General features: G+C 45.0%; 1 protein-coding gene across 15 annotated transcripts in view; it reads right to left on the bottom strand.

Moving 5' to 3' along the window:
* sh3bgr (SH3 domain binding glutamate-rich protein) overlaps positions 1 to 27,376 on the bottom strand; it is a 50,157-nt gene that overhangs the window by 12,374 nt on the left and 10,407 nt on the right. Inside the window, exons 4-10 of one of the 15 annotated variants that reach the window (XM_051678567.1) lie at positions 22,008 to 22,085; positions 12,549 to 12,692; positions 12,087 to 12,113; positions 11,860 to 11,880; positions 11,514 to 11,540; positions 9,682 to 9,708; positions 5,146 to 5,169 (exon numbers count right to left, since the gene is read on the bottom strand). In XM_051678567.1, the coding sequence (XP_051534527.1) occupies positions 5,146 to 5,169; positions 9,682 to 9,708; positions 11,514 to 11,540; positions 11,860 to 11,880; positions 12,087 to 12,113; positions 12,549 to 12,692; positions 22,008 to 22,085 (348 nt within the window). Of the gene's footprint in view, positions 1 to 5,145; positions 5,170 to 9,681; positions 9,709 to 10,017; positions 10,083 to 11,513; positions 11,541 to 11,859; positions 11,881 to 12,086; positions 12,114 to 12,548; positions 12,693 to 22,007; positions 22,086 to 27,376 lie in introns of those variants that run through there. The other 14 variants (XM_051678568.1, XM_051678570.1, XM_051678576.1 and 11 more) reach the window with 14 other exon arrangements.

The raw sequence follows: 27,376 nt of genomic DNA, 5'->3' as shown, positions 1-27,376 counted from the left end.
CAGTGGTGTGAAAAAGTGTTTGCCCCCTTCCTGATTTCTTATTTTTTTGCATGTTTGTCACACTTAAATGTTTCAGATCATCAAACAAGTTTAAATATTAGTCAAAGATAACACAAGTAAAAACAAAATGCAGTTTTTAAATGAAGGTTGTTATTATTAAGGGAAAACAAAATCTAAACCTACATGGCCCTGTGTGAAAAAGTGTTTGCCCCACCTGTTAAAACATAACTTAACTGTGGTTTATCACACCTGAGTTCAATTTCTCTAGCCACACCCAGGCCTGATTACTGCCACACCTGTTCTCAATCAAGAAATCACTTAAACAGGACCTGCCTGACAAAGTGAAGTAGACCAAAAGATCTTCAAAAGCTAGACATCATGCCGAGATCCAAAGAAATTCAGGAACAAATGAGAAACAAAGTAATTGAGATCTATCAGTTTGGAAAAGGTTATAAGGCCATTTCTAAAGCTTTGGGACTCCAGAGAACCACAGTGAGAGCCATTATCCACAAATGGCAAAAACATGGAACAGTGGTGAACCTTCCCAGGAGTGGCCGGCCGACCAAAATTACCCCAAGAGCGCAGCGACGACTCATCCAAGAGGTCACAAATGACCCCACAACAACATCCAAAGAACTGCAGGCCTCACTTGCCTCAGTTAAGGTCAGTGTTCATGACTCCACCATAAGAAAGAGACTGGGCAAAAATGGCCTGCATGGCAGAGTTCCAAGACGAAAACCACTGCTGAGCAAAAAGAACATTAAGGCTCGTCTCATTTTAGCCAGAAAACATCTTGATGATCCCCAAGACTTTTGGGAAAATACTCTGTGGACTGATGAGACAAAAGTTGAACTTTTTGGAAGGTGTGTGTCCCATTACATCTGGCATAAAAGTAACGCCGCATTTCAGAAAAAGAACATCATACCAACAGTAAAATATGGTGGTGGTAGTGTGATGGTCTGGGGCTGTTTTGCTGCTTCAGGACCTGGAAGACTTGCTGTGATAAATGGAACCATGAATTCTGCTGTCTACCAAAAAATCCTGAAGGAGAATATCTGACCATCTGTTTGTGACCTCAAACTGAAGCGAACTTGGGTTCTGCAGCAGGACAATGATCCAAAACACACCAGCAAGTCCACCTCTGAATGGCTGAAGAAAAACAAAATGAAGACTTTGGAGTGGCCTAGTCAAAGTCCTGATCTGAATCCTATTGAGATGCTGTGGCATGACCTTACAAAGGCAGTTCATGCTCGAAAACCCTCCAATGTGGCTGAATTACAACAATTCTGTAAAGATGAGTTGGCCAAAATTCCTCCACAGCGCTGTAAAAGACTCATTGCAAGTTATCGCAAATGCTTGATTGCAGTTGTTGCTGCTAAGGGTGGCCCAACCAGTTATTAGGTTTAGGGGGCAATCACTTTTTCACACAGGGCCATGTAGGTTTGGATTTTGTTTTCCCTTAATAATAACAACCTTCATTTAAAAACTGCATTTTGTGTTTACTTGTGTTATATTTGACTAATATTTAAACTTGTTTGATGATCTGAAACATTTAAGTGTGACAAACATGCAAAAAAATAAGAAATCAGGAAGGGGGCAAACACTTTTTCACACCACTGTATATATATATATATATATATATATATATATATATATATATATATATATATATATATATATATGCATACTGTATTGTTGCAGGGTGGAGGGTGGGGCCGGGTCGTGATTCCGCACACCTGGCCCCTAATTAGGCTGATTAAGCCCGAGAGGGATAAAGGCGACCGGAGACGGCAGTGCGACAGAGAGAGAGTTACGGGCAGCTGCCCGACACGTACGTGTGTGTGTGTGTGTGGGGGGGGGGGGGGGGTGTCTTTTGGTTCAGTTTCTCATTAAAATATTATTTATATCATCAAGCCGGTTCTCGCCTCTTCCTTTCCATTGAAGTGTGTTACATGTGTATATAGTAACCAAGGTTTTACTTTAGTTATATTGTAGTAACCATGGTTCACTGTTATGTCAGTCTCTCGGAGAGTTTGAGGATGATTTGTCATCGGCTTAGACCTTGCTTTTTTCCTCTTCTCCATCTCAAGCGGCTTCTCCTGTTCAGTAGGCTGGTCATGTTTGGCCATGGAGATGAAGTGAGGGATCCTTTGTCGCTTGGCTTCCAATAATGATACGTGCGCTCTGGTGAAGCGCTTACCATAATTTCCTCCAGCAGGCGGGAAAACGGGACAAAGCAGCCTTTGAGACTGAGTTGCTTGGAGTTCTCGCTCGAGCTTCGACCGTATGAATGGTTTTCACGGCATTGGTGCGCCTCTGGTGCTGTTCTGGCTACACCAAGTGCTGTGCAAGATTCAGGAAGACAGGGAAACCTTCCATGCACAAGGTTTATATTACTGCCATAGCTGCAAATCATGACTCTTCAGGTGGGGTGTCACTGGGCAATCATCCTTTGGTCTGCAAATTCTTTAGGGGAGCTAGATGGCTGAGGCCCTCTCACCCTGCTACTGTCCCAGTCTGGAACTTAGTGCTGGTTTTGGAAACGCTTATGGGCCCCCTGTTTGAGCCGCTAAATGCGGTAAATACGGCTGTTTGTGTTGGCTTCAGTAAAATGTGTCAGGGAACTACATGCATTGTTTCTCAAGGACTTTTGTTTACAGTTTGGACCAGGCTTGTCAAAGGCAGTCCTTAAGCCTAGGGAAAGTTATGTGGAGGTTTTGGCCGATCCCTTCAGAGCTCAGGTCGTCACACTGCAAGCATTCTCTGCTCCATTTGAGTCAGACAAGGCTAAGAGGCTGCACATTCTTTGTCTGGTAGGGCACTGCATACCTTTGTTGACCGTATGAGTCAGTTCAGGCTGTAAGTATAGCTTTTTGTTTCGCTGCCGGTGCCGCTCTTTCCAGAGCTGCACAAGTAGCTTGTTATAAATTGATGCTCTCCTTATTCAGCGAGAGTACAGATCCTTGCCGCTGCCACATTCATGCCGTTGGTTCACATCGTGTCATGAATTTGACACTCCGACCACCAAGATCTCTGCCCAGGAAATCGGCAAGTCTATGGGTGGCTAGGTGTCCATTGAGTGACACCCCTGGCTGAATTCTTCAGCAATTCGCTTCCCGCTTTCCCCACCAATGTGAACAAACAGCGAGAGTGCAACATCTTCCCTGAAACACAGGATAGTCTCAGCCTGGGTTTTACTGTTGTCTGCAGCATGCCAGAAGACTACTATATTGCAACACAGATATTTAAGACATTTCCGGTGGTTTCTTCTGGTCTTCAAGTGGCCATAGGGAAAAACTCCTCAATGTCTGTAAGTAGCCCTCTCCCTTTCCCCACCATTGCGAACCAGGAAAGAGTTTGCAGTGTGACGCAGGTCACTTCATTGCTTTTGTCTCATGTCCATCTGTTTGACTGACCTGTCTCTAGCTCCTCGCATATATACCAAAAGTGTTGATGCAGAGCAGAGTCTGCATATTACACTACCTGGACGATTGGCTGCTGTTAGCGCAATTGGAGGAGTTGTTGTGCAAGCACAGGGATCTGTTTCTTATGCACTTGGAGTATTTGGGCCTCAAAGTCAATTGGGTAAGAGTGTCCTGGTGCCCAGTCGACAGGTTTCCTTCTTTGGAATGAAACTCAACTTTGTAACCATGTCAGCTCGTCTGACCGCAGCCTGCATGAGTCTATCGCTGATGCTTGATGAAGTTTAATCTGGGAGTAGCTCTGTCGATACAAGAGTTTCAGCAGGTGTTGTGGTTGGTGGCCACTGCGTCTGCCATCACCCCTCTGGGATTAATGCACACAAGACTTTCCAGTGCTGGGTCAACTCGAGGGTGCATCATCATATGTCCCAACACAGTCATATATGTCTCGCTGTGAACGATGACCAATCATTATATCAGAAGTGTGTTGTGCTGGGCCAAGTGGCCAGATGCAAAGTTGTCATGTCAGATGTGTCCAGCTCAGGCTGGGGTGCCCTCCCTTCTTTGAAAAATTCTGATGAAATGGTGCTGTGATCCAGTTTAAATGTCCGAAATGACATGCCCGTAAGCGCTTCTGATTGCAAAATAAAATCACATTATCCGACTGTTATATACCTAAAAATATTTTCTTTAATTTTCTTCTACTTAAATAGCTTCAATGTAGTTAGCTACATTTTCGTAGCTTGTAGTGTAGCTCCCTACCTTTTTTTAAAAGATTAGCTTGAATGTAGTTTAACTACTTAAGTTATGAGTAACTTGTAACTTGGAAAGCTACAGTTTCGAAGTAGCTTCCCTAACACTGCTACCTAACATCTCCTTTTATGTTCCACAGAATAAAAAGTCATACAAGTTTGGAACAACATGAGAGTTAAAAAGTGATGACTAAATTTTTATTTTGGGTGAACCATCCCTTTAAAGGTGCACTGAGTGAGTTATGTCAGACACTTTAAAAAAGATGTTTTATTCTACCCGCCTTCTTTTCGGCCCTTCATTGGGGCCACTATGTTGAGATCACACTGTCAAGACATCACAGCCATATATTACTCACTTTATCACGGTAACCCACCTATTATCGGACAATTTTAGTTGTGAAATAAATTAATCATGGGTGAACAGGGTATTTATACAATGACATTGGTAACCAAAAAACTTTTGCATGATGTTGCATCCCTGACAATAGGTGTTAGTATGTCTTAGACCACCTTCGTAACAACCAGTTTAACATAAACCAAAAATTACTTAAGACCTTTAATAGCAATATAATAGCAAAATGAAACTTTATACTGTATGTAACTGCAAAACACTGATATACACATTTGAAACTACACAAACAAAATATTAACGAAATACACACAATCTGATTAAACAAAACTTGCTGAAAAAATACTTTTTAGGTCTTTATTGAACACATTGACCCTGCATTCATCGTGGTTAACATGTTAAAACTAATGTGTTCAATAAAAATATTAAAAAGTATGTTCTGTGACTAAAAAAAATAAAATAAAGCAATCCAGTGCAACAAATACACAACCGGAACCCTGTTCAAAAACATCTAGTCAATCTTGAGATTAACAAACACAACTGATGCATCATGACTGGCATGCACCTCTAGCCTCAAATGACCACTACATGCTGAAAACGAGCTGAAAATACTCTAGTGTACCTCAGAGCCCTGCTCCTCTTCCTCCTGTGATGAAGGAATTTAGTGTTAAAATAGAAGAAAACATTAAAAACAGCCCATGTATTTGAGTCACAGAAACAGATAGAGAGGGAAGAGAAGGTTACGCTAAATCAAACTAAGGGGTGAATTCACTTATGAATTGCACCTGCTGATAGCATTGTTTATTTGCACAAACTGGCACGTGAATGGTAAAATACTGAAAGTACACTTGACTTCTCAGCATGGCTGCATATATGGCCAATTATGATGCTCTTTTCCATCATTTGATGAATTACTGCTGCAATGATCACTACAAAATGTACACAGATATTCTTTTTACCAGCCGTTTTCTGCCACAGGTAACAACGCAACATAACTGCAGCAGGCAAATAGCACAGAGTTTTGTGAATAAAGAACAATCTATAATGAGCCTAATTTACATTAAAAAGAGGTGTGTTTGCACTAAAATGAATAACAATGACTTTATTTAAATACAGTGGCACAATGCTATTTCAGTGCATTTTGCAGGTGGTTAGTGTATAATATATTTGGGGGGGGGGGGTTCGCTAATCATACCACATGCAAAAGTGTCGTAACGCTGTAGAAGTTCACCCCCAAGTATGTCACCGCCGTGGGTTTGGGTGTACAGTATGCATGTGTGTTTCCACAATAAATAGATGTTAATAATCACAGCCTCAAGGAACTACTTCTGTAGTTACTTCTGTCCTGTAATATAAGTGAGGAGTGGAATGAATGGATGAAGAAAAAGGAAAGAAGAGGGAGAAAACTGGGACGAAGAGCAAAGTGTCATGTTTGGTGGAAAGGGTGGGCCAGTGATGATCAAGTAGATCAGGTTTTCTTGATGTTCTCCAGTTTTACAGAATTAATTTCACTTTAATTGAATGTGACCAACAAAATGCTGGTAAAGGTGTTTGTTAAGATGTGTTACAATCATTGTATGTGCTTAAAATCATTCGTTTCATTATATGTTAATATCATGAAATGAATAATATAATAGTTTAAGTAACATATCAAATAGTTTTCACTCTAAAGGTTAAGAAAAGCCTCTAATTCTTAAAGAAAAAAATTAATTACCACATTTTGAAATACAGTAGTTTTGCTTTGCCTCGCAATAGTTTTGCTTTCTCTCGCAATTATTTTGGATTCCCTCGCGATAGCTTTATCCATCCCATATAAAAAATTAACCATAATTTTACTACAAAACATTAGTAGAACTTAGTGGAACAGTGGAACTGACAACTACTGTTGTAGTTAAACCATAGTCAACACAATTTATCATAGTTTTACTAGAGTAACAATATTTTAACCATGATATTTGTGGTAAAACCATTGTAATAATACAGGAAAACCAAAGTATATGGTAGTACAAATCATAGTACAGACAGGGACAGGCCGAAAGGGAGAACTTTGTACTGATACGCCTGACCCTCGAACGCGAACCGCAGGAAGGGTCTGTGTCGAGGAAGGATTGAGACGTGGAAGTACGTATCCTTCAGGTCTACCGCCGCGAACCAATCTTGATGCTGGACGCTCACCAGAATGCGTTTTTGCGTCAGAATCTTGAACGGGAGTCTGTGTAAAGCCCGGTTCAGTACTCGCAGGTCCAAGATTGGCCGCAACCCACCGTCTTTTTTCGGTACGATGAAGTAGGAGCTGTAAAACCCTTTCTTCATCTCGGCTGGAGGGACAGGTTCTATCGCATCCTTCCATAGGAGGGTAGCGATCTCCGTGCGCAGGGTGGCAGCGTTTTCGCCCTTGACCAAGGTGAAGTGAATTCCGCTGAACCTGGGCGGGCGCCTGGCGAACTGAATCGTGTAGCCGAGTTGAACGGTCCGGATCAGCCATCGCGATGGATTGGAAAGCGCGAGCCACACGTCCAAGTTCCGCACGAGGGGGACCAAGGGGACAACGTCGTCGGACGTACCAGCAGGTGGGGCCTCGCGGCGGGGCGCGAGGTGCCACACCACGTCGTGGCTGTGCTGAGTCTAGGGACATCGAAGCACTTACCTGGCTCCTTGTGACCACCCCCGGAACAGCCTGGGACGGGGAGGATGAGGCCTGTCCTCGTAACCCGTGGAGACTGCCACATCGGGGGCGGCTGTGTGCCACAGCTGGGTGCTCAGGGGCAGAAAGGCCACCGCTGGAGCACCAATCCTGCAAGAAAAAGCCAGTGGACGGTAGTCGTGGTGACGACCGTACACACCAGGTATGTGACCCAGGGAGGAAGGAAGCTGCTCTTTTGCTGAACTGTTGGGTATCGCAGCCACTTGGGCATACGGCAAAATCAAACAAAAAGGTAACAAAAAGGCAACAAAAGATTTTCCACCCGGCCCTCCACCGGAGGATGAAGTGGTCTTCTTACCAGCTCCACGTGAGTGGGTTCCCTCATCCCTGGGTTGCCCGTCTTAGGGGCGCTTTGAGGACCTCAGTGGGTTCTTCGGCACCAGCTGTGAGACGTGTGGCGTCGGCTTCCTCACCGCAGGGGGACGCCCTTGGCGATGAGCAGACAGGGTGCGGGATCTTGAGCTGCGCCGGGGCAGGATGTGCCGGATTGCCTCCGTCTGCCCGACAGACCACGCCGTGACCTTCGTCGCTCGGAGAGTGAGGTCAGTCGCCAAGCGCCAAGTTCCTGCATCAAATCTGGGGTGGAACTACCCTCGTGCAGTTCTTTCAGTGCCTTGGCTTGGTGGACCTGCAGGAGAGCCATGGCGTGCAGGGCAGAGGCGGCTTGTCCAGCAGCGCTGTAGGCTTTAGCCGTCAGGGACGACGTGAGCCTACAGGGCTTGGACGGGTGCTTAGGGTGTCCGTGCCAGGTGGCGTCGCTCTGCGGGCATAGGTGCACCGCGAGCGCCTTATCCACCGGGGGAATTGCCGTATAGCCCCTGGCCGCCCCGCCATCGAGGGTAGTGAGAGCGGGGGAACTGCGGAATCGGGGCCGGGCAGTAAAAGGTGCCTCCCACGACTTCGTCAGCTCCTCATGCACTTCCGGGAAGAATGGCATTGGAGCGGGGCGTGGCAGCTTTGAGCGGCGCCGCAAGCCCAGAAACCAATCATCAAGCCGCGAGGGTTCAGGGGAGAGCGGAGGGTTCCACTCTAACCCGACGCTCACAGCCACCCGGGAAAGCATGTCCGTCATTTCGGCATTGGCCTGTGACTGGGCAATCGTCCCCGAAGGGGGAAGCCCAGCTGAGGCTTCTGCGTCCGACTGGACAAGCCCGCTCTCCGATGCTGCGCTCGAGAGCTCATCATCTTCGCGGGCTCCGAACAAGAAGCCAGACTCACCGTGAGACGAGCCGGCGAACTCATCCGGAAGCCTGATTGGGGCAGATGAGCGTGCTGGGGAATGGGAGGTCCGCGGGGGGATACCCGGCGGAGACGATCCCATTGGGGTCCCCAAATCGCCCCCAGTGCTAGCCGTGCTGGCCTCATACCCATAGGTAGAAGGACTGAGGCGGGGAGCTGCTGGGGTGGCTAGCTTTCTTATGAAAGCAAGCCGTGACCGCAACGTTGCCATGGTCATGTTCTCGCAGTGAGAACATGAATCATCCACAAATGCTGCCTCCATGTGGGTCATGCCCAGACACAAAAGACAGCGATCATGACCATCCGAAGTTGAGAGATAATGACCGCAACCAGGAATAACACACAATCGGAAAGGCATCTTTAAAAAGACACGTCTTTAAAAAGACATTCCGTGAGTGTGCTCTTTTAGAGAAATATATACTCTTTTAGAGGGAAAAGCTCTTTCAGAAAATATACTCTCTAGTTTTTCTGCCGAAGCGCCGAGGGGCGTTCTCTGCAGTGCACCAGTGCAGAGGAGGGAGAAGCCGCTGAAATGCACCGTCAGATCCAGCAGAGGTGAATGAACAGTAGTATTCAGCTCAATGAGCATGACCGTTCAGCTCCGAACAGAAAATTTGAATGAGTGGTTGCATACCAGCTCCTTTTATACCCGTATGTCCGGGGAAGTGGCATGCAAATACCACTCGCCAATTTTCATTGGCATTTTATCAAAGACCAGAGGTGTCTCGGGCTCCCAAGAGTGACCCCTAGTGTCACTACATCAACACAACGTCGAGTGAGTGACAGATAGGGAACTGTAGTTTCAATTTACACTGTTGAGAAATTATTGAGGGGGAAAAAAGGTTTGGTTTTTAAAAAAAGTGATTTGGATAAGAAATTAACAAATTGAATACTCTGGGTATTATTACAGTACAATTACAAAACATTCCATTATTAATTTATTTAACTGATGCACTGAATATTCATTCAGGTCAGTGCATTGCAATGCATTAATGCTTTTTACACTTCTGTTTACTAACTCTAACAAACTAAGTTCACTGATGCATCACTTTAGTCTCCTGCATTAACCCATGTCAGATTTGGTCCATGACATGCAAGAGACAATGAAGGAAGATATCATGTGCAGATAGAAGGAAGAAAAACCAGAGCAGGACATGAAAAACATTGAGAGAGGGAAAGAAAAAGAAATCAAATTTAAAGGATGTATGAATCTACCTCAAGCTTTTGTAGTTCTTCTTCCTCCTAGAGGGGAGAACAGACTGAATGAGATGAGAGGAACATGAGAGCTAAAGCTGGAGAGAACAACATGAGACAGAACATGCAACTGGAGAAACGGATGGAGAGAAATGGAGAGATACAGACAGGAGGCAGCTACAGGACTAGAGAGATAAGTGGAGGAAGAAATTAGGTTAAACGATAGAATGAAGGAGAAAAATCCTTTAAGGAATGAGGGTGGAAAATAGCAGAGTAAAAAATTAAAAAATGTTTGGTCTTCACTACTCAACCAGCCTTTGCTGATCACCGCAAACAAACTCACATAGCTGTTCAGATCTATTCACAGAGAAATTCACCGCTCATCAAAACCAAGTTACCTCTGACACCAAATCATCTTCTGCCTGAAAAACACGGGTGGAAAAGGGAAAAGAAAAAGCTTTTAAGAAGCTGAATTTGGAGGAATTAAACAGCACTGATGGATGGTATGAGACATTAAAATGTACTGATTATTGCAAATGGTTGTAATTTGAATGAGATGGAGTATATTGAAAATGTACCTGGGTCATTATAAAACGGATGCCATTTGTGTCCCTCATGCAATGATCAAATTGTGTCACTGTGTTAGATGGATGTGTGGATGGATGGATGGATGGATAGAAAGATAGATAGATAGATAGATAGATAGATAGATAGATAGATAGGTATTTTCTGTCTTGTTTTTCCGAGATCACAATTCATTTAATTACTGTGGTTGGGAGGAGAGCCCTCGAGAGGGATAATGGCGACCGGAGGCGGTAGTTCCAGAGAGAGAGAGTTACGGGCAGCTGCCCGGCATATGTTTGTGTTTGTCTTTTTGTTTAAGTTTATTGTTAAATTATTATTTATATTGTCAAGCCGGTTCTCGCCTCCTCCTTTCCCTAACTGTGTTACACTGGTGCTGCAACCCGGGAAGAAGGAGGGACACGCCATAGTAGTGTAACGAGATAAAAGGGAAAGGAGGAGGTGAGAACCGGCTTGACAATATAAATAATAATTTAATATTATAATATTAAATATTTAATATTAATTCTCACTGGAACTGCTGCCTCCGGTCGCCTTTATCCCTCACAAGGGCTTGATTAGCCTGATTAGGGTCTGGGTGTGCAGCATCATGACCTGGCCCCACCCTTCTCCCTGCCACAATCACCTTTATGGGCCTCTGTAAGTCTGGAAACAATTTTTGCAATTTTGTTTTTGCTGCTAATAGTTCAGAAATTACACACTTCACCTTTAAAGCAACTGAGTGTACTTTCTGTGCAACTAGCGGCACCCCTAAAGAAGCTCACTCCATTGGTTGAGTCACACAAATAAATAGAGTGATGTTTTTAAAGTGCCACAGAGCCACAGTGCTTAAACTCTTCTGGAAGTCAACCTAAGAATGCCTTACTTATAATTATTTCTGCACATTTAACTGGGATAGGAAGTAGCAAAAGTACTTTAACAGAAAGTAAATTGCACTCTTTCCCTTTAAAGACTTTTAAAAATGGAAAATGCATCCATGTCACCTGAAAGGAAATGGGAAAGGGAGGATGAAAGAGGCAAAACCCAACTTGCCAGTGAGTCGACTTCCAATTGTAAATGTTTTAGGCTACCAGGAGAAGGGTAGTGAGTTAGCAGTCAAGGGAGACACTCATAATTCAAAGATTTAAACAGAGAGAATAAAAAGAAAACAATAACGGGAGAAAACTGTTGTCAGTGAAATGAGAAAACCGAGATGTTTGGGACAACATACAAAAGTTTTGTATCACACACTCCAAAGATCTAGAATCAACTAATTCTAGATTAAAAATCACCTCTGACACCAGGTGGTTGTCTTCTCCCTGAAAATGTTAATAGCAATCATTAGCTTTGTAATGATCTTTTCAAAAAGCTTTTTTCCCTTGTGATTTTATACGTGAATAAATAAAGCTGCAGGCATGAATTAACATAAGACCTGCATGTGATACACACATCTGTTTTTCTGCTCACTTTTTGGAAGGTGTTGCTGTCCAATTCATACCAGAAAAAGTCATTTCACAACGTTCAATGAAGTATCATGACATAACATCAATCCGTTAATTGTGGTAAGAGCAGAGCAGCTAATTTTGTTAACATGACAAAATGCCTCTTAACACACTGAGAATGTAGATGTCATCTTACCTTATCAAACTCTCCTTCATCCTGTGAATTAAAGAAGATAAAAGGTTTATTTAGAGTGATGACATAAATTAAAAGGAAATACATGTCATTTTATTCTGTTCTATCCATCCATCCATCCACCTATCCATCTATCTAGGTTAAGTTGTTATACATTAATTAGGCCATTGCAATATTTGTTAGTCTAAAAAATCTAGACATGTAGAATTGTTCCAGCATTTTTCACTTACCTGGTCTTCCTCCTCAGCTGCCTTTCTCTAACAAAAAGAAAGTATTAAAATGAGTACATTTCATGAACTGAACAACTAAGAAGCAGAAGTAAACCAAAGAACATTTGAATCCTTCTAATTTCCTCAAGAGACCTCTTTCAGATAATAAACACTGATTAATCTACAACAACAAGAATCTGGTTTGTAAAATCAACAGAGACCCTGATCAAATGTACAAACAATCACATTTTCATAAGGAATTACTTAAATGTAAAGAGAGGAAAGAACAGCAGGAATGAAACTACAGGAGAGGAGATGGTAAAGCGGGAGGTTAGATGTTAAGTTCAGGGTTGCAAAGAAGAAATGACAGCAAGACCTGCATGAAAAAACAAAACCTTGAGATTATCGGTAAAGCAGAAGATAAGATTAAAAGGAGAAGAAATGAGCAGCTATGGAAGCAGGGGTTAGGTGATGGTCAGTTACACTCTCTTCCTCTTCATCTTTCTCAGCCTCCTCTGTTGGTTCTTCCTCTTGATCAGCAGTCTCTACCTCCTCAGCCACAGCATCTTCTTCCAGCTCTGCTGTGTGTGCGTCTCCATTCTGCTCAACCTCCTTGATTTCCTTTCTCTAGGAGAATAAACAATGCATTCCAAGAAAAGAGATATTGAACTGTTATGATAGTACAGTAGCTGCTAAGACACCAATATGAGGCACCACAATAATGCTTCCACAGCATCCGGGGTAGTTTTAGAACAGGTTCCTCATGATGAGAACAGGCATGAGTTAATGAACTGGGTTTTTGGGGGGGCCTGGGTAGCTCAGCGAGTAAAGACACTGACTACCACCCCTGGAGTCACAAGTTCAAATCCAGGGCATGCTGAGTGATTCCAGCCAGGTTTCCTAAGCAACCAAATTGGCCCGGTTGCTAGGAAGGGTACAGTCACATGGGGTAACCTCCTCATGGTCGCTATAATGTGGTTCTTGCTCTCAGTGGGGCGCGTGGTGAGTTGTGCGTGGATGCCGTGGAGAATAGCATGAAGCCTCCACACACGCTATGTCTCCGCGGTAATGCGCTCAACAAGCCACGTGATAAGATGTGCGGATTGACAGTCTCAGACGCGGAGGCAACTGAGATTCCTCCTCCGCCACCCAGATTTAGGCGAGTCACTACGCCACCACGAGGACTTAGAGCGCATTGGGAATTGGGCATTCCAAATTGGGGAGAAAAGGGTTGAAAAAAAAATTTACTTGTTTTTTTGGATGAACAAGAGAATGCAACAGTGACTGCCCACTTTTTCAGCAGCCTTGGTACCGGAAGTGTTTCATCATTTTCTCCAAAGGGATTTAAAAAAATTCTTCAGTTAAGTGTTCTAAGTCATGAACCAGACCAACCAGCTCAGACAGTGCACTTAAATTATTTTATGAGGGAATGAACAACTCCTCCTATAAAGCATTGCGAATGACATAATTAAATCATCAGCAATGGTAAAATAAAAACTATTGACTTAGTAGTCATTGATTAAGTCAATGAATATAAAAACATTATATATTTTGTATTTATTGCTGCTTAAAGGTGCTGTAAGCGATTTTTTCATGGAAAAGTATGCAAAAAATGTTCCTACTCCCTTAAATGTATTAATTAAATAAGTGTCCTTAGATATCTCACCGGTCTCTGTGACAGCTGTAGACTTTGCAAACAGCAAATAAAAATTTGTCTGCAAACCACGGATATTGATGCTTTTCACCTGTCAAACATTTTGCTTGATCTCAGTGTTGTATTTGAAGCAGATTATTGAGGCTATGATTCATAATGTTTGTCAGTTTGAGGGCACTATTTTGCCACTGTTGAATTTGACAGCCACAGGAACAATGTTGCTCTTTTGCTTGGTTTTGGCCTCAAAATTATCTGTGGAGGGCAGGCTTTTGGAATGAGGGGGTGACGCTAATTCAACGGCTCAGTCATGAGAATGCTTCAGAATGCTAAAATCGCTTCCAGCACCTTTAATTATATCATCAACAGCAGTAAAATAAAAATCTATTGACTTAAAGTCTGTTGACTGTATGAAAACAATATTTAAATATATTGTAAAAAATTCTGATATATAGTACAAACATATAAGTAGTTTGAGAATGTAGGGAGACTTGATTATGTCATTTGCAATGTCTTGTGGGAATAGGCGATCATTGCTGAGATCTTTTTCCACCATTTTACAGGGGGGAAAAATAATCCTTTGTGGGTTGGAAAGTTGGTAAAACAAACAAAAAAATATACTAATCCTTGAAGACAGAAAATTGGGAAGAGACTTATTCACTTTGCCTTTAAAAAAACATAAGGCTTAAAATAAAAATTAGTAAGTAATTTCTATGTAATTATCTTGATTTTAGATTTTACAGACTGCGTAATACACAGTATACTGCCTATTATTATTATTTATTTTTTAATATTATTTAAAAATAGTATGCATAATGCAATGATCGTACATTGTTATCACTGTGGCATCCAGTTATTGTTTGAAATATATATATATATATCACACACACACACACACACTGGCGGCCAAAAGTTTGGAATATGTACAGATTTTGTTCTTATGAAAACAAATTGGTACTTTTATTCACCAAATTGGCATTCAACTGATCACAATGTATAGTCAGGACATTAATAACGTAAAAAATTAATATAACAATTTGAAAAGAAAAGTTCAGAACTTCTAAAACTACTTCAAAGAGTTCTCATCAAAAAATCCTCCACGTGCAGCAATGACAGCTTTGCAGATCCTTGGCATTCTAGCTGTCAGTTTGTCCAGATACTCATATGACATTTCACCCCACGCTTCCTGTAGCATTTACCATAGATGTGGCTGTCTTGTCAGGCACTTCTCACGCACCTTACAGTCTAGATGATCCCACAAAAGCTCAATGGGGTTAAGATCCATAACACTCTTTTCCAATTATCTGCTGTCCAATGTCTGTGTTTGTTTTCCACTCTAACCTTTTCTTTTTGTTTTTCTGTTTCAAAAGTGGCTTTTTTCTTTGCAATTCTTCGCATAAGGCCTGCACCCCTGAGTCTTCTCTTTACTGTTGTAAATTAAACTGGTGTTGAGCGGGTAGAATTCAATGAAGCTGTCAACTGAGGACATATAAGGTGTTTAGTTGTACATCTGGGCTTTCCACATCTCTTTCTGTCCTTGTTAGAGCCAGTTGTCCTTTGTCTTTGAAGACTGTTGTGCACACCTTTGTATGAAATCTTCAGTATTTTGGAAATTTAAAGCATTGTATAGCCTTTATTCCTCAAAACAATGATTAACTGACAGGTTTCTACAGAAAGCTGTTTCTTTTTTGCCATTTTTTACCTATTATTGACCTTAAGACATGCCAGTCTATTGCATACTGTGGCAACTCAAAAACAAACACAAAGACAAAGTTAAGCTTCATTTAACAAACCAAATAGCTTTCAGCTGTGTTTGATATAATGGCAAGTGATTTCCTAGTACCAAATTAGCAATTTAGCATGATTACTTAAGGATAAGGTGTTGGAGTGATGGCTGCTGGAAATGGGGCCTGTCTAGGTTTGATCAAAAATTACTTTTTTCAAATAGTGATGGTGCTGTTTTTTACATCAGTAATGTCCTGACTATACTTTGCGATAAGTTGAATGCCACTTTGGTCAATTAAAGTACCAATTTCCTTCCGAAACAGCAAAATCGTCTTGGTTACTGCTGTAACCTCCATTCCCTGATGGAGGGAACGAGACATTGTGTCGATGTAGTGACACAAGGGGTCGCCCTTGGGAGCCCCAATCACCTCTGATATTTGAGAAAAGGCCAATGAAAATTGGTGAGTGGAATTTGCATGTCACTCCCCCGGACATATGGGTATAAAAGGAGCCGGCTTGCAGCCACTCATTCAGGTTTGTGCTGAGGAGCCGAGACAGAGTCCCGGACATTTTAACAGGTAGTTCAGTGTTGTGGCAAAAGGGACACAACGTCTCGTTCCCTCCATCAGGGAACGGAGGTTCCAACAGTAACCAAGACGTTCCCTATCTGTCACTCACTCGACGATGTGTTGATGTAGTGATACTAGGGATCCCTATACAAAACGCCACAACCAGCTGAACTGTGTTACGTGGACATCATTCAGCTGGAGCCAGATGTATTCGCGTCAGGGAAAGTGTTCTTTTCCCCAAGGGGAAAAGACACCGTGGAGACCACATCCTGCCCGAAGGGGAGGTTAACATGTGGAGAATACATCACATGGACTTACCAACCGATAGTACACATGTGGAAAGAAGCCCCTGTGGTAGGTCCTACCCGGAGGGGAGGAGCTCTACAAACGCAGTGACAGGTGGCAGTGGAGGCTCTGCCCGAGGGAAGACATGGGTTTGCCATCAGGGAAACCATACAGTGGAAAATACATCACATGGGGTTATGACTACCCCAGTGCAGGGCATACCAGCGCAAGTACTGGGCCCGGCATCTAATTTCTACGCTGAACTCACCTGCTGCAGGGCTGAGGAGGAAATACATCCAGGTTCACCGGTCTCGGGAATTCACATGGGGGAAAAAAGTGCACGTCTTCCCCTCGGGGAGGGGAAAGGCGCTGTGTGCAAATGGTACACCTGGCCAGCTGCCCGCCAACTTACCTGTTCGTACCTGCCAACACACGGGACAAAACTGGCTCAACCCGGATATTATAAAATCTGACGGCCAGCCCGCTGCTTTACAGATGTCTGCTAGAGAGGCGCCATTCGCCAAGGCCCAGGAGGATGCTACACTCCTAGTGGAGTGAGCATGTACTCCCAGGGGGGACGGCACGCCCTGGGCCTGATATGCCAAGGCAATGGCATCCATGATCCAGTGGGCCATCCTCTGTTTGGAGACAGCCTTCCTCTTCTGCTGTCCGCAAAAACAGACAAAGAGCTGCTCAGAGCATCTGAAACTCTCCATGCGGTCCAAGTAGATACGCAAAGCACGTATCAGACACAGCAATGACAAGGCTGGGTCTGCCTCCTCTCGGGGCAGTGCTTGCAGGCTCACCACCTGGTCCCTAAAAGGAGTAGGGGGAACCTTGGGCATATAGCCCAGTTGGAGACCACGTCGTGCTTCGCCGACAGAGAACGCCTGCAGGTCCCCAACCCTCTTGATGGAAGTGAGCGCAGTCAGGAGGGCTGTCTTCAGGGAGAGGGCCTTTAGCTCAACTGACTCCAAAGGCTCAAACTGGGCTCTCCGCAGGCCCAGCAGGACCACGGAGAGATCCCACGAGGGCACAAGGCGCGATCTAGGAGGATTCAACCTTCTAGCGCCTCTAAGGAACCTGATGATCAGGTCGTGCTTCCCTAAGTACTTACCGTCCACCGCGTCGTGGTGTGCCACTATAGCGGCCACGTACACCTTCAAGGTGGAGGGGGACAGCCGCCCCTCCAACCTCTCCTGCAGGAAGGAAAGCACCGACCCGACTGCGCATCTCTGGGTGTCTTCACCTCGGGAAGAACACCAATTGGTGAACAGACGCCACTTCAAGGCATATAGCTTCCTCGTAGAGGGAGCCCTGGCCTGAGTGATAGTGTCTACCACCGCCAGTGGTAGTCCGCTTAGGTCTTCCACGTCCCGTCCAGGGATCAGACGTGGAGATTCCAGAGGTCTAGGCGTGGGTGCCAAATCGTGCCCCATCCCTGAGAAAAGAGGTCCTTCCTCAGAGGAACACGCCAGGGAGATGCTGTTGCGAGGAGCGTGAGCTCCAAGAACCAAGTCTGGGTGGGCCAGTACAGGGTCACCAACATGACCTGTTCTCCGTCCTCCCTGACCTTGCACAAAGTCTGTGTCAGCAGGCTCACTGGGGGAAATGCATATTTGCACAGGCCCCAGGGCCAGCTGTGTGCCAGCGCATCTGTGCCGAGGGGGGCCTCAGTAAGAGAGTACCAGAGCAGGCAGTGGGAGGACTCCTGGGAAGCAAACAGGTCTACCTGTGCTTCACCGAATCGACTCTAAATCAGCTGAACAACCTGGGGGTGGAGTCTCTCCCCTGAGCGTCACTTGCCGCGACAGCGCATCCGCTGCGCGGTTGAGATCACCCGGGATGTGAGTGGCCTGCAATGATTTCAGTTCACTGCTGACTCCAAAGGAGAAGATGGCAGGCGAGTTGCGATATGTAACATGAGTGTAAACCGCCTTGGCGGTTATGTATGCTGCTGTCGTCATGTTGTCTGTCCGGACCAACACATGCTTGCCCTGGATCAACGGCCGAAGCCTCTGCAGGGCCAGCAAAACCACCAGCAACTCGAGGCAGTTGATATGCCAACGCAGTCGAGGTCCTGTCCAGAAACCTGAGGCTGCGTGTCCATTGCAAATGGCGCCCCAGCCTAACTCGGAGGTGTCTGTCGTGACGACGAAGCACCTGGACACTTGCTCTAAGGGGACCCCTGCCTGCAGAAATGTCAGGTCCGTCCAAGGGCTGAACATGCGGTGACAGATCGGCGTGATAGTCACGCAATGCGTGCTGCGTCTGAAGCTAGTGCTGAAGCGGTCTCATATGCATCAACCCGAGCAGCGTAACTACCGCAGAGGACGCCATATGCCCCAGGAGCCTCTGAAATTGCTTCAGTGGGACCACTGTTCTTCCCCTGAATGACTTCAGGCAGTTCAGCACCGACTGGGCGCGCTCGTTTGTGAGGCGCGCTATCATAGCGACCGAGTCCAACTCCATCCTGAGAAAAGAGATGTTCTGCACCGGAGAGAGCTTGCTCTTTTCCCAGTTGACCTGAAGCCCCAGTCGGCTGAGGTGTCTGAGCACCAGGTCCCTGTGCGCATACAATAGATCTCGAGAGTGAGCTAAAATCAGCCAGTCATCGAGATAATTGAGGATGCGGACGCAGTCCCTTAGCGGGGCAAGGGTGTCTGGCGAACTGAATCACGTAGCCGAGTCGGATCGTCCTGACCAGCCAACGCAACGGGTTGAAGAGCACTAGCCACGCCTCCAAACTCCGAGCGAGGGGCACCAAGGGGACAATCGTGTTTGACGTATCTGCGGATAGGGCCTCGCAGCGGGGCAGAGCAGGAACTGCCACGTTGAGGAGCCTGGCATCCCGAGCCCGTGGCTGTGCTGAAAGAACTGCTAAAGCACTTACCTTGCTCCGCATGCCCACCATAGGACTGGTCAGCGACAGGGGAGGAGGCTGAGTGTCCTTGTGGCTCGTCACATCCGCCTAAGCGTGGGTGTGTATGTGCCGCAGCTGGGTGCATAAAGGCGGGGAAACCGCATTCGTAGCGCCCTGGCCACGAATGTTCGATGTATGGCGGTCGTAACAACGACGGCCTTAAACACTGAGTACGTGACCCAGGGAGTGAGGAAACCGCTCTTTTTTTGAAAGTGTGGGTGCCGCAGCCCCTCAGGAATGCAGTGAAATGAACACAAAAGGGAACAAAGGATTCTCCTCCCGGCCCTCCACCGGGCATGGAGTGGTCTGTGCACCACTTCCAGACTTACAGCGGGTCTCCTCGCCCCTGGGTCACCAATCTCAGGGGTGCTTTGAAGCCTTCCTGGGGTTCTTGGCAATGGATTGTGGGATGGGGGCGTCAACTTCCTGCGGGGGGCTCTACGCCTGGCTGAGCGGTTGGCTCAAGCTGAGGCGGAGCCGCTGTTGCTGCCGCAGGAGGATGCCCTAGGCAACGAGCAGATGGGGAGCGGGACCTTGAACACGCCGGGGCAGAATATGCTGGATGGCCTCCGTCTGTTTCTTGACCGTAGAGAACTGCTGAGCAAAGTCCTCGACGGTGTCACCGAACAGGCCAGCCTTGGCGATGGGGGCGTCAAGGAAGCGAACTTTGTCAGCGTCCTTCATCTCAACCAGTTTAAGCCACAGGTGGTGCTCCTGGACCACCATGGTGGACATCGCCTGCCCGAGAGCCCATGCCGTGACCTTCGTCATATGCAGGGCGAGGTTAGTCGCCAAACACAGCTCCTGCATCACTCTCGGGTCAAGACTACCCTCATGTAGCTCTCTCAAAGCCTTGGCCTGGTGGACTTGCAGGAGGGCCATGGCATGCAGGGTGGAGGCGGCCTGTCCAGCGGCACTGTAAGCCTTGGCCGTCAGGGATGACATAGACTTACAGGCTTTGGATGGGAGTCTCGGTCGATTCCACCTGGTGGCGGCCTTTTGTGGACATAAGTGCACCACAACCACCTTATCCACCTGAGGAATCTCCGTGTACCCCCTGGCCACCCCACCAATGAGGGTAGTGAGAGCGGGGGAACTATGAAGCCAGGACTGGGTAGTGAAAGGTGCCTGCCATGACTTCATGAGTTCCTCATGCACTTCCGGGAAGAATGGAACTGGGGCAGGGCACGGCTGTGAGCAGCGCTCTGAGCCCAGGAACCAGTCATCAAGCCGCGAGGGCTCAGGGCAGGGTGGAGGGTTCCACTCTAGCCCGACACTCGCAGCGGCCCGGGCAAGCATGGCAGTCAGCTCCGCGTCAGCCTCAGACTGGGTGACCACACCCGAAGGTGGGAACCCAGCCGAGTCTTCCGCGTCCGACCGCACCAGCCCACTCTCCGACGCTGCAATCAAGAGCTCATCCTGCTCTTGAGCCCTGAAAGAGACATTAAACTCGCCCTGGGGCGAGCTGCCTGTCTCATCCCAGAACTCGACCGGGGCAAACGAGCGTACTGGTGAATGGGAGGTCCGTGGGGGTTCACCTGGTGGAACCGCTCCCATTGGGGTCCCCAAATCACCCCCAGCGCTAACCGTCGCAGCCTGATACCCGTAGGTAGAAGGACCGGGGCGGGGAGCAGCTGAGGTGGCTTTTCCTCTGAAGAAGGAAAGCCACGACCGCAACGTTGCCATGGTCATGCTCTCGCAGTGAGAGCATGAACCATCCACGAACGCTTTCTCTGCGAGGCTACGGCCCATACACGTGAGGCAGGGATCGTGGCCGTCAGAGGCAGAGAGATAGTGACCGCATCAAGGAACTACACACAGATGGAAAGGCATCTTTAAAAAGACACTTTCTGTCAGTGCTCACTCTTTTAGAGGAATACTCTTTTAGATATACTCTCTTAGTGTAGCTGCAGAAGCGCCCCAGGGCGTTCTCTGTGCTTATTCGTGCGAGAGGGGGAGAACCCGCTGCAATGCGCCATATATCCAACAGCTTAGAATGCTTTTTTTGCTTTGAGGTGAATGGAACAGCAGTGGAGTACATAGACATCACTCGGCTCTGAAGAACAAATCTGAATGAGTGGTTGCAAGCCGGCTCCTTTTATACCCATATGTCCGGGGGAGTGGTATGCAAATTCCACTCGCCAATTTTCACTGGCCTTTTCTCAAATATCAGAGGTGTTTGGGGCTCCCAAGGGCAACCCCTAGTGTCACTACATCGACACAACGTCGAGTGAGTGACAGATAGGGAACTGTACAATATTTTGGCTGCCAGTGTGTGTGTGTGTGTATATATATATATATATATATATATATATATATATATATATATATATTCTGTATATACCGTATATTGCATTTTCCATCTAAAAATATTTTTTTATATACCACTAAGCAGTCCAATCAAAGCATGGATCAAGAAGGAGATGTTAAAAATCTCAGTTGATATTGCTTCTGGTTCATTCGTCACACTGGAAATGCAAGGCAAGTCAAGAGCATTGCATTAAGGGATACAATATTCCATGCAGTGAACTCCAGAAATTCACATCCTGCACAAAGTGTACAAACTGCATACTGCAGAAATAGTACAAGTATTATGCAATTCCGAACATAGATAGAGTGTTAAGTTAGAAAGTGATAGATGGGTAATAAACTAAATCAAGATTAATCAAAAAGTAGACAAGGAACACACATTCTAGTCCAGTTCTTGTACATGTCTGGAGATGAATGAGAAGTGGATATTCGTTAAAAATGGTGGAAAATAGTGAGAAAAAATATTCAGTGGGTATTACTGTTGTATCATCATTGACATGTTCCTCTGTGGCAGATCCATTATGAAGCTTTTGTGAATTTTCAGCTTGTTTTGCCTCCTGCACCAAGAGAGATATTTATTAAAACAGTAGATAGACAATTTTATTGCTGTCAGTAAGGGAAAATTCCCCAAAAGTGCTAAAAAGGAACGCATATGATTACAAAGGCACAAACCTCTTTAACTCTACAGTGAAAACTCTTAACACTAAAATATCTCTCTACTGATATTTATCTGTGCACCACCAAAACATCCCTCTGGTAACATTTTAACTTCATTTCGCAGGATTCCATGAAGCCTCAGTTATCCTCAGACCTTGTTTCGCAGTATTATGTAAAGCATTTGAATGTATATGCTAAATGCGGCTTTCATGTAATGTGGCTGTGTTTTCTTTAATCCATTTATTTATTAAAGAAGCAAGCCAGTCAAAAATAAAATGTTGTCATTATTTACTCATTCTCATGTCAGAAAGTATTATAAAAGCAGCATAAAAGTAGTCCATACAACTCTTGCAATATACAGTAAATATTCTGAAGCCAAAATTCAAGATGTTATTGTAATATTATTTCTCATTTAAGTTTCTCTGAAATCTTATTTGTGTCCATGTTCAGATTTCTATAGCTACATTTTGTAACCTTTTCGATGTTAAAATAATTTTTTGCAATCCCAGTCTATTATGCGGAGAGAGCTATAAGTAAACCATTCGCAGATTGTTTTCCTCATGTCTGTGTATTTCTGGAACTATAAAAATGACTTAGAAGTGACCTGTCCAGCCCAACACAACAACATTGACCTAATCAATGGCATGAGTTTGGGGTGGGACTGTCTGTTCGTTTGATCAACAGCAGACGGGGAGTGTACAAAAAAGTTATTTAAAAACAAGGTTTATTTTTACAATTCTGTTTGGTGATGCTACGCCACGAAATTACAAACTTCATCGCAAGATTAATTAAAATTACTAAAAATAAGTTAACGCCCTATAACCTCCTGAGACCCCCACGTAACTGCTGTGTGTATTTGTCCATTTCCCTTTTTGACTTGTAACTAGTAAGACCTAATAAACAAGCAAACATTTTAAATAAAAAATTCTAAAGCAAATTGTTTTCCTAAGAATTTGATGTCCACATCAAAAGAGACTACTTAAAGTTGTGAAATTTTAAGTAATACCAAGCTATAGAAAGTCTGATTTTTTTCATCAAATAGTTTATTATATGCCCAGGAGTGTTGGTTATTCATGTTTTTGAGATGTTATAAACATTACTGCTGATTTTCTGTAAAGCAAAATTAATCATTCTTATTGAAAGTAATGGCCAGCATCATCAAATCACTGCCAAACATGTTAAAATAAAATTGTACATTCTGAATCTATGTACTGATTAACATTGTCCCATGTTTGCCAAACATGTTGAGTGGTCCAAACATCATCTGCAGCCTGAAACTGAACTTTTGGTCAGATTGTAGGAGTGAATGCACTTAGCTGCATAGAAAGTTATAGGATGTTCCCTTGCTCCCTATTTAGTGAATCACTTAACCTCCAGTGTGCTGTCTGTCTGCACTGGTCTCAGAACAGTTAGAAATAGTGGAGTGGTGGTGGCATAGTGGACTAAAGCACTGAACTGGTAAGTAGAAGGTTGTTGGTTCAATCCCCACAGCCACCACCATTGTGTCCTTGAGCAAGGCACTTAACTCCAGGTTGCTCCAGGGGGACCATCCCTGTAATAAGGGCACTGTAAGTCACTTTGTATTAAAGCATCTGCCAAATGCATAAATGTAAATACACCTTATTTTCATCCTAACTCCATATAAATCTCTGAAAGCAAAATTTTTCAGCTTTTGCATTAATACATTTATTCTCAATGTGATTCTCAAAATGCACAGTAAACATGCACTATTAATGAATAGAGCTGTACAGAGCCGTACAGTGATAACAAAATAAAGTAAACTGACACACAGATGTGCTAATGTTGAAAAATATTCAAAATAACTAACTTGTTTTTTCAACTTTTGAGGGAACGCTGTCCTAGTTTCAACATATATGGACATCATGTTTATCTGCGCGCTGACGCATGAAAAATGAATGAATTTTTTAAAGCCGCATATCAAACGAAACTAGAGACACTACTCTTTACAACCAAACAGGTTTCAATCAAAAAACTTAAAAAGGTTTCTTACCAGAGGCACTTTTATTGGTGCTGCGCCAGTAGCAGTTCTTCCTGTAAATCAACATCATGCTGTTGTGTCACGTGACGCGGTGGGCCAGAAGTTTAACTCTTAAATGATAGTGTCGAGTCTTGTAAACCGTATTCAGCCAGTTTTAATTCATTTAAATAATGCATTGCGTATAGCGAAGCCAAAATACAACATCATAATAATAATCTAACTTGCTATTATCAAAAAATACAAAAAATGTAGACTGACATCATATTTCTTATTTTAATTCAACAACTCCCTTCAACAACTGTTTTCACTGAAGAGCATACAGGTCTTGAAACTTCTGAAATCACAAGATTAATTGCAGTGAATTATCATATATTTTAAATATATTATTATTATTATTTTACTGAAATATTGACATCCCTAGTTTCTGTTAATAATGTTTGAAAACAAGCATATTATCTTAGACAGTGGTTAATTTAGTCAGATTAAATAACATTGTTGAATAGAATAAAACCAGTTAATTTGGCTTTTACAAAACGAAGCACATTCTAAGTTAATTGTTTTTTACTGTGAACACTGAAAAAAAAATGGTAACAAAAAAGTGCTGCGGTAACAACTAAATGCACTTGTTTTATTCAATACAAAAATATTATTAATTCGTGGCTTGGCTTCACGAATGAATGAAGATTTAGGAAGGGGGTTGTCCACATCTGCTGCAGGCTCGCTGGTGGCTAACGAGGCCAATGCGGGACAGGCAGATCTGGCCGAAGCGACTACAAGGGAAAGTCCGTTCTAGATTTGGTGCTGCAGTGTCACGGTTCTTCCTCCATCTCCTTTTGTCCCCAAGACCAGCCCTGCGTGCGTTCTTGAAGGAGGAGACAGCCTGGTGAATGGTGTGTCTCCAGGCCTTGCGATCAGAGGCTAAAGCAGACCACTGGCAATAGTCAATGTGACAGGCACCAAGGGATTTCTTCAGAGAGTCCTTGTACCTCTTCTTCTGTGCCCCTCTGTCACAGTGGCCAGTGGGGAGTTTGCCATACAGCACGATCTTGGGTAGGCGATGATCCTCCATCCTGGAGAAGTGCCCTGCCCAGCGCTGCTGCATCTTCAACAGCATGGCCTTGATGCTGGAGACCTCCGCCTGTTAGAGGACTTCAGTGTTGGTAGTGAAGTCATTCCAGTGGATGTCGAGATGGTGTGGAGGCAGCACTGGTGGTAGCGCTCAAGGAGTTGCAGGTGGTGACGGTAAGTGACCCACGACCCACAGCCATACAGGAGGGTGGTCAGTACAACGGCTCTGTACACACTGATCTTTGTGCCTTTCTTCAAATGCTTGTTGTTCCAGACTCTTTTGTACAGTCTGCCGAATGCACTATTTGCCTATGCCAGTCTATTTTCAATCTCTTTGTCAACCTTGGCATCCGAGGAGATGATGCACCCCAGGTAGCTGAACTGGTGGACCGTCTTCAGCACTGACTTGCCAATGATGATGCAGGGAGGGTGGTAATCTTCCTGAGGTGCGGGCTGGTGGAGAACTTTTTCAAGCTGACTTTAGTCCGAAGAGTTCGGCAGCCTCTGAGAAGCAGGATTTTATAAGCTGCAGAGCTGTCACCGTATCGTCAGCAAAGAGTGTCTCTCGCATGAGTTGCTCAGCAGTCTTGGTGTGGGCCTTTAGTCGCCTCAGGTTGAAGAGGCTGCCATCAGTGCTGTATCGGATGTAGACACCGTCTTCGTCATCAAGGTCTACTGTGGCCCTTTGGAGCATCATGCTGAAAAAGATTATGAATAGAGTTGGCGTGAGGACGCAGCCTTGTTTTACGCCATTGCCTATTGGGAAGGGCTCTGAGAGGTCGTTGCTGTGACTGACTTGGCCACGCTGGTCTTCGTGTAGCTGGATGATCATGTTGAGGAACTTTGGGGGACATCCTAGTTGTTCCATGATTTGCCAAAGACCTTTTCTGCTCACAGTGTCGAATGCTTTGGTAAGGTCGACAAACATCACATACAATCCCTTGTTCTGTTCCTTACATTTGTCTTGGAGCTGTCTGAAAACAAATGCCATGTCGGAGGTGCTCCTATTAGCTCTGAAGCTACAATGGCTCTCTGGGATGAGTTCTTCTGCAATGGTGGGTACCAGTCTGTTCAAGAGTATTCTTGCAAGGATTTTTCCTGTGACAGAAAGTAGAATTATCCCCGATAGTTGGAGCAGTCTGACTTTTCCCCCTTGTTCTTGTACAGGGTGATGATGACTGCGTCACGGAGGTCGTGTGGTAGTTTGCCTTGTTCCCAACAGCAGACAAAGAACTCATGAAGTTTTGTGTGTTGCACTGGGCTCCCATGCTTCAAAATCTCTGGTGGAATTCCATTGACTCCTGCTGCCTTGCCACTTTTCAGCTGCTGGGATGCAATGGAATGCTGAGTCTTGGACCATGCGGTTGGCACTGAAGAAGATCTGGAAATATTCTGACCGCTGTTTAAGGATGGACGCCCTGTCTGTGAAGAGCATTTGGCCATCTGCGCTACGCAAGGGACTCTGGACCTGGTGCGAAGGGCCGTACATAATCTTCAGGACTTCATAGAACCCTCTGTAGTCACCGATGTCTGTGCAAAGCTAAGCCCTCTCTGCGAGGTTGATCCACCACCCATTCTGAATTTCTCGAAAATTGCACTGGAGGTTGATGCATACAAGGTGGAAGGCTGCTTTCTTATCACTACAGGACGGTTGAGCAATGTGCACTTGGTGGGCGGATCTCTTCTTCGCCAGCAATTTTTGGATCTTCTGACTGTTTTCATCAAACCAGTCTTTGTTCTTCTTTGTGGAAAAGCCTAGGACATCTTCATAGGTCTGCAGGATGGTGGTTTTCAGGTGTTCCCAAAGCACTTCTGAAGGAGAGTCTGTAGGGCAACTGGGATTCTCAAGCCTTGACTGAACACTCGCTTGGAAGTCAGCTTTCACTTCAGCCGATTCACCCAATCCTTCCGACGGGTGAATATCCACAAAGCCGCGGGCCCAGAAGGCATTCCGGGCCGCGTCATCAGAGCGTGCGCGAACCAGCTGGCTGGTGTTTTTACAGACATTTTCAACCTTTCCCTCTCTTTGTCTGTAGTCCCCACATGCTTTAAAACATCCACCATTGTGCCTGTTCCAAAGCAATCAAAAATAACTTGCTTAAATGACTGGCGTCCTGTTGCTCT

Source organism: Myxocyprinus asiaticus, chromosome 39, assembly GCF_019703515.2.
Source record: "Myxocyprinus asiaticus isolate MX2 ecotype Aquarium Trade chromosome 39, UBuf_Myxa_2, whole genome shotgun sequence".
Taxonomy (NCBI): Eukaryota; Metazoa; Chordata; class Actinopteri; order Cypriniformes; family Catostomidae; genus Myxocyprinus; species Myxocyprinus asiaticus.
The sequence above is the reverse complement of the archived record's forward strand: the minus strand, read 5'-3'. Positions and strand labels throughout refer to the sequence as shown.